At 38.4% G+C, this 14,733-nt stretch overlaps 1 protein-coding gene across 1 annotated transcript; it reads left to right on the top strand.

The window, feature by feature from the left end:
• Window positions 1–1,384: 1,384 nt before the first annotated feature.
• LOC131613868 (uncharacterized) lies at window positions 1,385–14,568 on the top strand. Its single transcript, XM_058885507.1, has 2 exons — window positions 1,385–1,863; window positions 14,472–14,568. The coding sequence occupies exons 1-2, from the start codon at window positions 1,385–1,387 to the stop codon at window positions 14,566–14,568; spliced, it is 576 nt and encodes a 191-aa protein (XP_058741490.1).
• Window positions 14,569–14,733: the final 165 nt, after the last annotated feature.

Below are 14,733 nucleotides of genomic sequence, written 5' to 3'. Positions count from 1 at the left end.
TAGTCCCCCGGTTAAACAGAAGTTACGAAGAAGCAGACCGGACATGGCTCAGAAAATCAAAGAAGAGGTCGAGAAACAATTCAATGTTGGGTTCTTGAAAGTTGTGAGTTATCCGCCATGGATCGCCAATATAGTACCCGTACCCAAGAAGGATGGAAAAGTCAGAATGTGTGTAGACTATAGAGATTTGAATCGAGCAAGCCCGAAAGATGATTTCCCATTACCGCATATCGATATTCTGGTTGATAGTACTGCACAATGCAAGGTGTTCTCTTTCATGGATGGTTTCTTAGGTTACAATCAGATAAAGATGGCTCCCGAAGACATGGAAAAGACAACTTTCACTACGCCTTGGGGCACCTTCTGTTACAAGGTCATGCCATTTGGGTTGAAGAATGTTGGGGCAACATACCAACGTGCGATGGTAGCCTTGTTCCATGATATGATCCACAAAGAGATAGAGGTCTATGTCGATGATATGATTGCAAAATCCAACACTGAAGAAGAACATCTAGATCACTTGCAAAAATTGTTTGATAGGTTGAAGAAGTACAAGCTGAGACTGAATCCGAACAAGTGCACCTTTGGCGTAAGGTCTGGTAAGCTGCTGGGTTTTGTTATTAGTATTAGAGGTATTGAAGTCGATCCTGCAAAGGTAAAAGCTATACAAGAGATGCCTGCTCCAAGATACGAGAAAGAGGTTAGAGGATTCCTAGGACGTTTGAACTACATTGCCAGATTTATCTCCCATCTGACTGCTACTTGCGAGCCAATTTTCAAATTATTGAGAAAAGATCAAGTGGTGAAGTGGAACGACCAATGTCAAGAAGCTTTTGACAAAATAAAAGAATACCTGCAAGAACCTCCGATTATGATACCACCTGTTGAAGGAAGACCTCTAATTATGTACTTAACCGTGCTAGAGAACTCAATGGGGTGCGTACTGGGGCAACATGACGAGTCTGGTCGAAAAGAGCATGCAATATACTACCTTAGCAAAAAGTTTACCGACTATGAAACAAGATACTCACTGCTCGAGAAAACTTGCTGTGCTTTGGCATGGGCTACTCGCCGACTAAGACAGTATATGCTGAACCATACCACTTTATTGATCTCTAGAATGGATCCTATCAAATACGTGTTCGAAAAGCCCGCTCTCTCTGGACGAATAGCGAGATGGCAAATGATATTAACCAAGTATGACATCCAATATACGACTCAAAAAGCAATCAAAGGAAGCGTAGTGGCGGATCATTTGGCACAACAAGCTGTGGACGACTATCAATCCATGATTTTTGAATTTCCAGATGAAGATGTTATGTTTGTTACTGATTGTGAAGAGCCTGGTCCGGATGAAGGACCTGAACCTGGATCCTGATGGACTATGGTTTTCGATGGAGCTTCAAATGCACCTGGTAATGGTATTGGCGCAGTGATTATCTCTCCTAAAGGTGGACACACTCCATTCACCGCAAGGTTATGTTTCGATTGTACCAACAATATGGCTGAGTATGAAGCGTGTATTTTAGGACTCCGAGCTGCTATCGACCTGAGGATCAAATTCCTAGAAGTATATGGGGACTCCGCCTTAGTCATCAGTCAAGTCAGAGGAGAATGGGACACGAAGCATCCTAATCTCATGCCTTATAAAGAATTGGTGTTGTCCTTAATTACATATTTCGAAGAGATTACTTTTGAACATATTCCCCGAGAAGAGAACCAACTAGCTGATGCGTTGGCTACTATGTCATCCATGTTCAAAGTCAGATGGGATAATGAGGCTCCTGTAGTTACCATAAGAAGACATGACGAACCTGCACACTGTTACGAGATAGTTACTGATGAGGTCGAAGAAAAGCCGTGGTTTCACGAAGTAAAAAGATACCTCGAGACTCAAGAATACCCTGAAGGGGCATCTATCAATGACAAGAAGTTCTTAAGAAGGTTCGCATCCAAGTTCTTCTTAAGCAATGGAACCTTATACAAACGCAATCATGATTCAACCCTGCTTCGTTGTGTGAACAAGAAGGAAGCTGAAGAGATCATGGAAGACCTGCATGATGGTACCTTTGGAACTCATTCTAGTGGACATACTATGGCCAAAAAGATTCTAAGAGCCGGATACTACTGGTCCACTATGGAAGCTGACTGTCACCAACATTCTAGAACATGTCACAAATGCCAGATATACGCCGACAAAGTACATGTGCCTCCTGTTCCTCTGAATGTTCTGACTGCTCCTTGGCCTTTTGCAATGTAGGGCATTGATATGATCGGAGAAATCAAACCTACTGCCTCCAATGGACATCGTTTCATCCTAGTAGCCATTGATTACTTCACCAAATGGGTAGAAGCTGCTTCCTTTGCTTCCGTAACTAAGAATGTGGTGGCTCGATTCATTAAACACAATCTCATCTATCGATATGGCATCCCCGAAAGGATTATCACTGATAATGGTACCAATTTGAACAATAAGATGATTACTGAGCTCTGCACACAATTCAATATCAAACACCATAACTCTCCTCCTTATAGACCAAAGATGAATGGCGCTGTGGAGGCCGCCAACAAGAATATCAAGAAGATTGTGCAGAAAATGACTGTGACTTACAAGGATTGGCACGAGATGTTACCATTTGCTCTTCATGGTTACCGTACCTCCGCACGTACATCAACTGGGGCAACCCCGTTCTCACTAGTCTATGGTATGGAAGCTGTGTTACCGATCGAAGTTCAGATTCCATCTTTAAGGATCATGAAAGAGGCAGAGCTAGACGAAGACAAATGGATTCAGACTCGACTAGATCAGATAAACCTGATTGACGAAAAGAGGCTCGCGGCTGTTTGTCATGGACAATTATATCAGAAGCGTATGATCAAGGCATTTAACAAAAGAGTCAAACAACAAGCTTATCAGACTGGTGACTTGGTTATAAAGAGGATTATTCTACCACAAGGAGATCCTAGGGGCAAGTGGACGCCCACGTATGAAGGACCATTCGTAATCAAGAAAATATTCTCTGGAGGAGCAATGATACTCACTACCATGGATGGCGAAGACTTTCCGCATCCCGTAAACGCTGACATAGTCAAAAAATACTACGCATAAAAAAGACCCGCTAGGTCGACGTACCTAGGCAAAAATAAGGGCATCCCGACAAACCAAAAGGGTTTGGGCAAAAGTTAGGGATATATATAAAAAAAATGTACACCCGTCAAGTTGAAAACCCGAAAGGGCGACTTGGGCAAAAAAGGGTATCCTGGTAGGCTGAAAACCTGAAAAGGCAGCCTAGGCAAAAGTTAAGGATCAAAGCGTACGACTATGTCTCGTTCATATCTCTCATCAATCAAGTTTAAAGGGCTCAGAACAATTCAATCATCTTTCTCCAACAAGCATGGGATGAGATGCTCGAAGACATAATAGCAATAGCAGAATTGAAACTCAATAGGATTGTTTTCTACATAGCTATTTTTCCTTTGTTTTTATTCTGTACTTTTTTCAAAAACACACAATGTTCTCTATTCTGCCTATTCATGGCTTTTCTTAATACAAGTTACTTTCTTTACTTCAAATTTTTCATTTCTTTCTCGAATACGCAAACGTCCAATGTTAACTTGGAACGAACATATGCATATGAACATGATTATCATTTATCTTTGCTTTCGTAAAAATATCTATTAGATCATTAGGTAGGAAAGGCGAGGAGACAATGTCTAAAGTAACCCAGAAGTCCTTCTTTCAAATCTGAAGGAATCCCCACAGAGCCAGAAGATCATATCCCCACAAAGTAATCATCAGGAAGATATCTTCAAAAGTTCTCGTCTCAACGAAGACAAGGGCTCCCCAACAGAGCTTACATCTCCAACACCACTGGTCATCCAACATGTTGCTCTTCTTCAACATGGTTTATCAATATCTCTAAATCAGGGTACATCAAATTACTGATCATCCCCAAGCAGAAACCATAAATCCACAGCTGAGCATCTTTAAGGATACAGAGATTTATTTCCTCAAATCAAGACAACATGTCATAAACATATTCATACAATTGCATACACGTTCATACATAATATATAAAACATCGCGACAAGTGCATACATAACATGCGAGGTTCTCATTTATTTTGAGAATCCCGTCACACAGACACATTGCATGCATCATGACATGGCATAAAGAAAACTAACTTTACCTTTTTCAGGTTACTACTGCAGTCAAAAATAAACATTATCTATCTTCAGATCTAAGTCGATACCTTTGACGGTTCCTTAATGATCTACCTTTGGAGTTAAGTCGATACCTTGGACGGTTCCTTAATGATCCACCTTCAGAGTTAAGTCGATACCTTGGACGGTTCCTTAACAATCTACCATCAGATCTAAGTCGACACCATTGACGGTTCCTTAATGATCTATCTTTGGAGTTAAGTCGATACCTTGGACGGTTCCTTAATGATCCACCTTTAGAGTTAAGTCGATACCTTGGACAGTTCCTTAACCACCTATATTCAGAGTTAAGTCGATACCTTGGACGGTTCCTTAACAATCTATCTTCAGATTTAAGTCGATATCTCGGACGATTCCTTAAACAACCAACTTTTCAAAAACTAAAAGTAGTTCCGTAACGATCAACGATCAAACAACTACTTCTCAAACACTCCAAACATAATCTAATGCATGATTTACTGGATGGCATCCTCAAGCCCATCCCCGACAAAGGAAAATTTCTTGGTATTCTAGTGTTCAATCATCTTCCACCTTCAGATACCGACTGGCATACAAACCATTCTACATCTTCAGGTTTAAGATAATTGAACAGGGGCAGCTGTCATACCCCAAAACTTGCCCACACATTTTTCCTCATTCCAATACAAATCAGTACATAAAGCTCATAGACACTTTCTCCTATACAAAGGCTCTGAACTAGGGTTTGGCTCAGTCAAAAGAAAATCAGTGAATCAATTGCTCCAAGGCACCTCATACGGCCCAATAGATCTCACATTATCTCTATGACAAGTACCAAGGCTCAATTCAAAGGAATGGTCATTCATTTGTTCAGAAAGTCAACAGTCGACTATCTTGACCTAAAAAGTCAATTGTGGTCAAAGTAAAGTCAAATCTCCTGATTCTTTGTCAAGATCCTCATATTGAAGTATCATTCACCATTTGATCAAGAATTGATCATGGTTCATCAAGGAAAGATCAAAAATCAACAAATCAAAAAGTTTCTAAATTAGAGTTTTGTATAGGAAAAGTCAACTGAACTTTGACCAACCATAACTCTCACATGGAACATCCAAAATTTTCCATCCAACGCTCATTTTAAAGGAAATTTGATTCTCTACAAAATTGTGTATCACATGCCAAGTCTAAAAATGCTTCATTTGAGAGGTATGGACCAAAACATTATAGGTCCTTCTCAAAAATCAACAAAAAGACACTTTTTTACAAAAGGACATAAAATAAGCATGGAAAATCATTTTGATATGAGACCAAAGACACTGGTTAGAGGACTCTCTAAGGTTTCCAAAAAGTCCACAAGCTTGAAAAAATATTGAGATATGAGGAAATGGCATGGGGTACAAGTTCACCTATTTTTCAAAGGGTGTACAAGAGGAAAAAGCCTAAAACTCAAAATATTTCTAAATGGGCTTGCATTCTTTTTGTTCTATCCTCATCACAAGCCCATCCACGAGATAAATAAAAGGATTTTTTATTTTTCATAATCTTTATTAATTATTTATGATTTTAATCATGATTTAATTATATAAAATATGAAGAATAATGAAAGATTTAATTTTCCTTCAATTTCAATCATCATTAATCACCAAAATATTCCAATATTCACTTAAAATTCGTGCAAGACCAATTGGTGAAGAAAAGATTGAGTTTGGGCAAATTTTCAATCAAATTTTCCAAGAATTGAAAACAAAGATTCAAAGAGATTTTGGCCAATTTTATTAACCTAAATCCTTCTCTTATAAGTACCTAACAAGTCTAGAGGCAAGGGTTACAAATTCTGCAGCTAGAGAGCCCTAAAACCCGAGTTGCAAAAAGGCAAAAAACTCAAACATCAATTCTGGATTAGAGGACAATTCAAGTGTTCTTGTTGATTGCAAAACGTTCCTTGGTATTCATTGAAGGAATTCCAATCCTCATACACAAGAAACTCCCTCAGAACCGGTCGAAATCACTCACGGTTTGTCCACTTTTAAATTTCTTCGATTTGCATAATACACACATCATTCATGAAATTAAATTGCATAATTATGATTGTATAAGTGTAAGGAACGTTTCTGGATAGTTTGGTTGTGTTTAGATGCAGGTGCGTGAATCTGCCATTGTTAACCTAGAAAGCTTGAATTAGGGATTCTCTGTTTAGGGAAAATTAGGTTTATATATTGTTACCATTGGAATCGTGAGACCTGGACGATCATGTCCATGGGGTCGCGAAGTATTTTTTGTTGCTTCTGTTGGTATTCGCAGGTGCAGGTCATATAGCAACGGAACAAGGAAAACCGTGGCTAAAGGTCTGGTTCTTTGATGAAAACCAAGGTTGAAGATGATGCGCTGTCGTCATGCCATTGGTTCATTCGAAAAACGCGCGCAAAACTTTTTCTTATTCACGTGGTGTTTGTTATAATCTATTGAAGGCATTGGATAAGCAGGTAAATGCCTCTGGTTGGTTGGTAACGCGCCTGATTGTTCACCCAAGGGTCCAGGGTTCGAACCCTGGCCCTTGCATATTTTTTCAACAATTCTCTCTGCAGATCCCATGTGCCACAATTGCTAGGGTTCACCATACATGCCCAGATTTCAGCCCTAGGATCGGTTCCAAATCAGATCTAATGCATGACAAGGTGCCAGTCCACCATACTCCTATGCACGCGTCACACCAGATCAAGATAAGTCTTTTTGCAATTTTTTCCTAATTTTAATTATACAGCCTTTTAATTTTATTTTAATATTAATCTAAATCTTTTTTTTATAATAGTAAACTAATTATATATATTATTATATTTTTTTTGTTTAGTTTATTTAATTATTTTTGTAACATCCCTATTTACCTGAGTACGATTATGAAGTACTAAGAGAGAATTATGGATTAATTATGCATTAGGAAGGGAAGTAGTTAGAATGGAAAGAGTTTAGTTAGAATTCAACTAATGGCATGATGGTAATTATCACTTAGTTTGAGGGCATAATGGACCTTGAGTAATGTTGCATGATATAAGGCCTTGTTTGGGTGCATGCTATTCATTTTTGTTTCACAATTCAGAATTTGGAGCAAGAGAGAAAGGAGGAAGTTATGTTCATCAATTCCATTTTCGCACCCTAAGAACAGCCTTCACTAAATCAGGTATATCTCTCAACTCGTAACTCCGATCGTAACGATTCTGGTCCCATTGGAAAGCTAACGAATTTCTCTTCGATTTGCACCTATGGTTCGCATTTATAGCTTCTGTTTTGAAGGAGAAAAACGAGTTTGAAGTTGGGACATGCATGCTGAATGTGTATGAAGGTGAGCTACGAATTTCTTGTTAATGGAGATGGAAGTTTGGGCAAGAGGGAGATGCAATAGTAGCAAGAGCACCATCTCAACCTCTATTAATCCAAGGTGAGTCCTTAGTTAGATACCTTGGGGAATTTGTATGCAAGGGTTTATGTTGGGAATTGGGGTTTGAGTGATAATCCATAATTGCATGTGATCAATTTGTTTAATTAATGAGTACATGTTGCATGTTGATGATTCTATATATATGCATGTTAAAAAAATTCGTTTGGGATCAATTGTGATACTTAGAAGTAATTGGATAGGTTTGGCACTGGTTTAGAACTCTTGAAATGCAGAATTTTTGGGTCTGTCAGCGATGTAACCGGTTACATGGTTGATGTAACCGGTTACATGTGTGAAAAAGGGTGAAAAACGCAGTTTTACAGTGATGTAACCGGTTACATGATTCATGTAACCCGTTACATTGCTGTTGGGCAGATTTTCCCAAAAGTTCGGAAATTCATAACTTTTGCGTCGTAAGTCCGTTTCGCGCAAACTTTATATCGTTGGAAAGCTAGTAACATGTACTATCTAATAAAATTGATCCCCAAATCAGAATGTTTGATTTAATAATATTGGAACCCCACTTAGTGTGCCTCGTCGGGCGGGATTTTACGTTACTAACTCCCCCGAGAGCAGTTCCGTTCCGAATAGAGAACCGAACGCCTCCTTAGTCGTGTGAGACTTGTTTAAATTATATTTGAACATGTTAATGCTGTCAATGATCATGGATGTGTTGATTCTTAATGTGCGGATCATTAATTAATGCATTATATTGATATGCTTTATGATGATCATATTATGTTTATTCGTCCGTTCGATTGACGTTCGGAGATGGTTGCTTGTTTGTGGCATGATGCTTTGTGTGATAATGATCATTAATTCCCATTGTTTCGGTTAAACATTCGGGATTGATTGTATTGTGTGACTGACCCTTGTTATGCGTGTGGTATGCTAGAATCGAAGTGGGCCACTACTAGGTGGTAAGGCACCATTGTATATGGACTAGTTTCCAAATACCATTGCGATGTGCTCGTGAGTTTTCGTACAGGGTTTTACTCACTTGCTGTTAACACATTGGCATTCTTGGTATGATTAACACACCTGAACTACCGTTGCAGTGTGCTTGTGAGGGTCTGGAGGCATTTTACTCACTTGCTGTGTACACACTCGCGTGCTCGGTATGATGGCGTTATGCGGCTAAGTAAGCCTACGCATAACAGGTAAACCATCTCTAGTGATGCCATGTAGGCTACATTATTAGGTTCCTACCCGGATGGGCTCATGCGTCGAGACGGCGTGTTGCACTTGCTGTTAACACCACGTGCGTACAGATGGTTAATGGGACGGTGTCGCCTCTTAGGCAAGGTCATCTCGCAGCCAAGTAGGCTTGTGCGAACCCATTTAATCACTCTTGCAGGGTGCTTGTGCAAGTCTCTTGACAAATAGGCATGGGTGAACCCACCGAGGGTGTGCGTGCAGCCTTGGTAGTTTGGTTGTTACCACTTCTGGATTCCCCGTACATGGGTATGGGTCTGCATACGTGTTTGTTGTACTATTTGTGTACTTGTGATATGATGACTCCTATGGTGGACGATTCATGTGTTTGCTCCGTACTTGTACCGGACGTGAGGTTGAACCCCTGATCAATGGTGGATTCGGTTTTGTTGATGCATGTACCCTGTAGAACCGAGTGGACCCATAGGATAGGAGGACTCACTGAGATTTAGTATTCTCACCCCAATCAACTTATATTTTTTTCAGGTGCAGTTAGTAGCGTTTGGTCAGTAATAGGTTTGGACTGGAGACTTGGAAGTGGTGTTGGCTCGAAGACCTCGTTGGTTTTGACATTCCGCTGTGCAAGATCCATTGAAGACTCATGTATTATGCTTCTTAGTAGAAAGTCATGTTGTATTTTATATGGATTTTTATATAACTATAGCTTTTGTATGTACTCAATATCAATTTTAACGTTTCATGCATAATATACTAGTCAGTTATGTATGGGGTGTTACAGTTGGTATCAGAGCAGGTCGATTCTCGGCCGAGCCATGAGACATCACTAGCAATTCCTTTCCTCCTCACATGTGTGTGTTGCCGGTCTGATTTTACTGATATCTCATTCAGTTGTTGAACTTGATCAACTCATCGACTGAGTGCGAGACAGTAGGATTACGACAGAGCCGCCACGAGGACTCGTAAGACCTGCAAGGTTGTGAACCTAAGTTGTTGGAGTGGGATGAGTAATGAATTGTTGGACGTTTTAAGTGGATGATATTGGAGTCATCAAGATTAAGGAGAGCGTTCGACACGAAGTAGTGATACCCAAACTGTCAAGGTGTGGTTTGAGGCAGCTAAAACCCCCAGGATTTTGATTGGACGAAGTGAAACCTTCTCTAAGTCTTGGTAATAGCAAGGGAAATCCAAATAGGATTGAGTAGGAGCCTTGTAAGGGAGATTCTCCGAAAGTGTTGAGCTGTGAATTAGTAGGATTCAGTACTGATGATACTGCCGGTGTTAAGTGTGACGGGTGAGCTGATAGGACAAAATGGCCTCTGGAAATGCGGACAGAAGAGTTAGACCTTTCTGATTGCGCTGGTACGGACAATAATTGGGTGGATTAAGTATTAGATCCTGATCCAACTTGAAGTACCCTAAGCGAGAGTAGTTACCTAGTAGATGTTTGTGGAATGTATGAGTGTGGTAACTTAAGATTGGCGAAGCTTGAATACCTTGTCGGTGGAAGAGGGCATGCATTTCCGTTCTTATCATTTTGTATTTAAGTTCTAGAACTACGCTAGATGGAATATGAAATGATGCAGAAGCGTGAAATGCAGTGACCTAAGTTCTTGTTAGATGTTGTTTGTCTGACCCCGAGTGAAGCCATAGAACTACGCTTGGCGTTGGGCGTTCAGGCGAGTAAGAACTAAGATCTATCTAGGACGTCAGTAGGATGATCGCAGTTGAGTTGGTTGTTAGGAACCATAGTATTCCTATCAAGACTGGATTATCCTTGGAATCTCATGCATGCGTGGGACGAGTGGGTACGCGCACTGCATGGTAATCCGAAGTTGAACTTCAAATCTTCGTGCTTGGAGTTTTGGCTTTCCGAGTAAGTAAACCTTGATTATATATTTAATATTTGATTACATAATTATACATATTTATATAATAATATTATTTAATTATTTATATATTCTTTTTAATTATATATTTTATCTAATTATCTTATTTTCACATAATTCATATTTAATTATTTAAATCATAAAAAATTCATAAAAATCCATGAAAATTCATAAAAAATATTTTCGCACTCGATTTTATTTTTTTTATCCCGACTTAATTAATTAGGTCGCGAGACCAATAATTAATTAAATCGTGTGCATTTTCTTATTTAAATTCGTACCCTAATCAGGGTTTACGAAGATCATGCCCTACACTGAATGTTTTTCGTTTATGCCTTTTCAGGGTTACTCTTAAAGTATCTTCCGACAACGCGCCCGATCAAGACTCAAAGCTAAGTACCCTATTTATCTCTTAAAAGTCTATTTGGTTTCCTTTTATTAGGGTTCATCATTCTTGAACTGTGCATACATTCACTTCTTCTATGCCTTTTCCATTTTTCAGGGTTACCTCTGAGACATCTTCCGACCTCCAACCATATCAGATCAAATGCAAAGCTAAGTGTTTTTTCTTTCATTATTTTATTTATTTACTTTTAATTTCTTCATTCTTTTATTTTTAGGGTTAATGTCGTTTGCCTCCGAACCGATAATGCACTCACCCCCTTTTGTTTATTCTTTCTTGTCCAATTTTCAGGGTTTGCCGACTGCCAAAGCTACGCGTATTGGTAACCCTAAACCCTAACCCTGATATTTTCTGTCTTTTATTATTACTTATGCCAAACCCTATTAGGGATCTGCTGGTTTCATTTTCCCCTTCCCCGTATTGCTATTGTTATTGCTTTATATTAAACTGCGTGGTTAGTAATCATAGGGAGTGCAAGTCTTGTTAATTGAATTAGAATGATTTAATTACAAGATAATTTAATCGAATTAACCACGTGATTGTTGCACCCACGCACACTTTTGGGGTAACCTCTCTGTTGCCTTGTTGCTTGTTGCCTGTTGCCTGTTGCCTGTTGCCTGTTGCCTTGTGTATTTTTTGCAGAATAGCCATGTCCCTCGAATATGAGGATACCTCAGCAATGCTGCCTCGATAAAAATGTCATGCGACCCTAATGATGCTGCCTTCGATACACTAACATGACCTTGATCCTCGGAAGTTGCCTACGAAAAAGGCTGAGGTATCTTCTGGCTGCCTACGAAAAGGCTATTCTGGTCATTCCCTTAGACTACCTGCCTCTCTATGGCATGGGTCAGTCTTATGGTGAACGACATTGCGACGACCCTTTAACCTCCAAATGAAAGGCTTCCTGCCCTCTTATGGCAAGGATAGACCCTTTCACCCTGAAAGGCTAAAAGAACCTCCTTTTCAAACTATAAGGTAATTGCCCCTAATTACTTTGCCTTGCTCTAAAACCTTTTTCTATATTCTTTCTCATAATTCTTCAAAAATAGCTACGCTCATTTACGAGCTAAAGTCCACTTTTCTTCTTCTTCTTCTACATTTCTAAAACTTTTTGTTTCGAAAACGAGCAAAGCAATTAAGAGTCCATGGAAAACCATGGATGCAAAGGGTGCCTTACACCTTCCCTTTGCATAATTACCCCCCGAACCCGTTTTCTTTAAAAAGGTTTTTTTCTGTTCTTTTAGCCTTTCTAATATTTGGATAAAATAAAAGTCGGTGTCGACTCTTGCTTACCGTACATTTTCAATTATAAAAGTCAGTTCACCGTATTACACTAAGTATTTTCCAAATTTTTTTATTTTTAATTATATAACATAATTTTATTATATATATATATATATATATATATATATATATATATATATATATATCAATTTATTTCTTTTTCTTTTCTAATATTAAGTTTATATATATATTTTTAAAAAACTTTTTATATATATAATATATTTATTTTTTTGTTTACTTTATATATTTTATATAATATACTTATTTGTATAATTAAAATGTTTTATTATATTTAGTTATATTTATTTATATTAATTTTATTTTCTTAATTAGATATTATATATTTTATATATTTATTTTAATTATATTTATTTTCTTTTTCTTATTTTATTTATATATTTAATTATGTATATTATTTCAAAAATTCATATATATTTTGTTTTTATTCGTAAAAATATATTTCATGCTCGATTTTATTTTCTCGACCCGATTTAATTAATTAGGTCGTCAGACCAATAATTAATTAAATTATTTTCTTTTTCTTTTCAATTTATACCCTAATCAGGGTTTTCAACGATCGTTCCCTACACTAAAAATATCTGTTTTTCTATGCCTTTTTCAGGTTCACTTCTCGAATACGCTCCGACTATGCGCCACGTCAAAAGAACGAAGCTAAGTTCTAAACCCTTTTTTTATTAATATTATTTACCTTTTATTTTGTTTAATTAGGGTTTAATTTCCTCGCACATAGAATTTCTCCTACATTCATTCCTTTCCTTTTTCTTTGCCAATTCTCTGATGGTCAGGGTCAATGCTTAAGGCTCGAGGCAAACCTTTTCTTATCAACTTTCGTCAATTGAAGCTAAGTATTCTTTCCCTTTCTCGTATTTTTACTTTTACTGATTAGGGTTAACCCTGTTTATGGCTGAATTGATAATGCACTCACCCTATTTTTGTTTGCCATTTTTCCCACCTTTTCAGGGTTTGTCAATTGCCAAAGCGTCAAATATCGGTAACCCTAAACCCTGACCTCAATTATTACTTGTTTCAAATCTATTTGCTTTATTTTATCCCGCCGGTTTCAATTCCCCTCTCCTCCGCTGGTTGCAATTTCCCTTCCCCGTTATTGTTACTTTAATTGCTAATATTAGTTGCTGTGGTTAGTAATTTTAGGGAGTGCAACTCTGAATTGAATTAGAATCATTTTAAATTTACAAGATAATATAATTGAATATAATCACGTGATTGCTGCACCCACGCACTCTTTTGGGGTAATCTCTCTGTTGCCTTGTTGCCTGTTGCCTTGTTGCCTGTTGCCTGTTGCCTGTTGCCTGTTGCCTTTGTTTTTTTGCAGAATAGCCATGTCCCTCGAATTCGAGGATACCTCAACTCTGTTTCCTCGATACAAATAAAAGTCATAAGTCCCAAAAATGATGCTGCTGTCAGTACACGAATATGACTTCGACCCTCGAATGTTGCCTACGAAAGGTTGAGGTATCCTCTGGCTGCCTATGAAAGGCTATTCTGAATCCTTCCCTTCTAACTACCTGCCTTCCTATGGCATGGGACAGTCTTAAGGCGAACGATATCTCGATGACCCGTTTACATCCAAACGAAAGGCTTCCTGCCCTCTCATGGCATGGATAGACCCTTTCATCCCGAAAGGCTAAAAGAAATCTATCATCTAACTTTAAGGTAATTGCTCCTAATTGCCTTGCTCTAGCTAAAACCGTTTTCTCATATTCTTTCTCATAAATCTTCAAAATGGCTACGCTCATTTACGAGCTAAAGTCCATATTCACTTTTTCTACATTTCTGAAACTAAAGAGCAAAGCAATTAAGAGCCCATGGATAACCATGGATGCAAAGGGTGCCTTACACCTTCCCTTTGCATAAATTACCCCCCGAACCCTGTTTTATCTAAAAGGTTTTTTCTGTTTCTTTTAGCCTTTCTAACTTGTTTAGATAAAATAAAAGTCGGTGGCGACTCTTGCTTAACCGCGACATTTTCAAATACAAAAAGTCAGTTCACCGTGTTACATTGGTGATGGTGTGAAATCGAGATTACGTTTTGTGTGATGAATCTTTTGGATCATTCTTGAAGGTTGATTACGGGAGGCGATGGACGGAGCTCCGCAGTCATTGACAAAGTGGTTTTCGAGCGGTTCTCTACTTCTTCCTCTGTCTCGATGAGAACCTGAACCAAAAACAACAAGAGCAAACACAATTTGTCTCTTATTTGGAGTGAATATAGTTTTGAAACATGAATCCACAAATCTGGTTATTTGACGGAGGTTTTGCTAGTCGGGAATGGTGCGATTTGAAGGAATGGCTTCAGTGTTTGGAAAAGTTGAGATTGCGTTATG

This window comes from Vicia villosa, linkage group LG6 (assembly GCF_029867415.1).
Source record: "Vicia villosa cultivar HV-30 ecotype Madison, WI linkage group LG6, Vvil1.0, whole genome shotgun sequence".
Lineage (NCBI taxonomy): Eukaryota > Viridiplantae > Streptophyta > Magnoliopsida > Fabales > Fabaceae > Vicia > Vicia villosa.
Note: the sequence above shows the minus strand (reverse complement) of the source record. Positions and strands in the feature narration are given on the sequence as shown.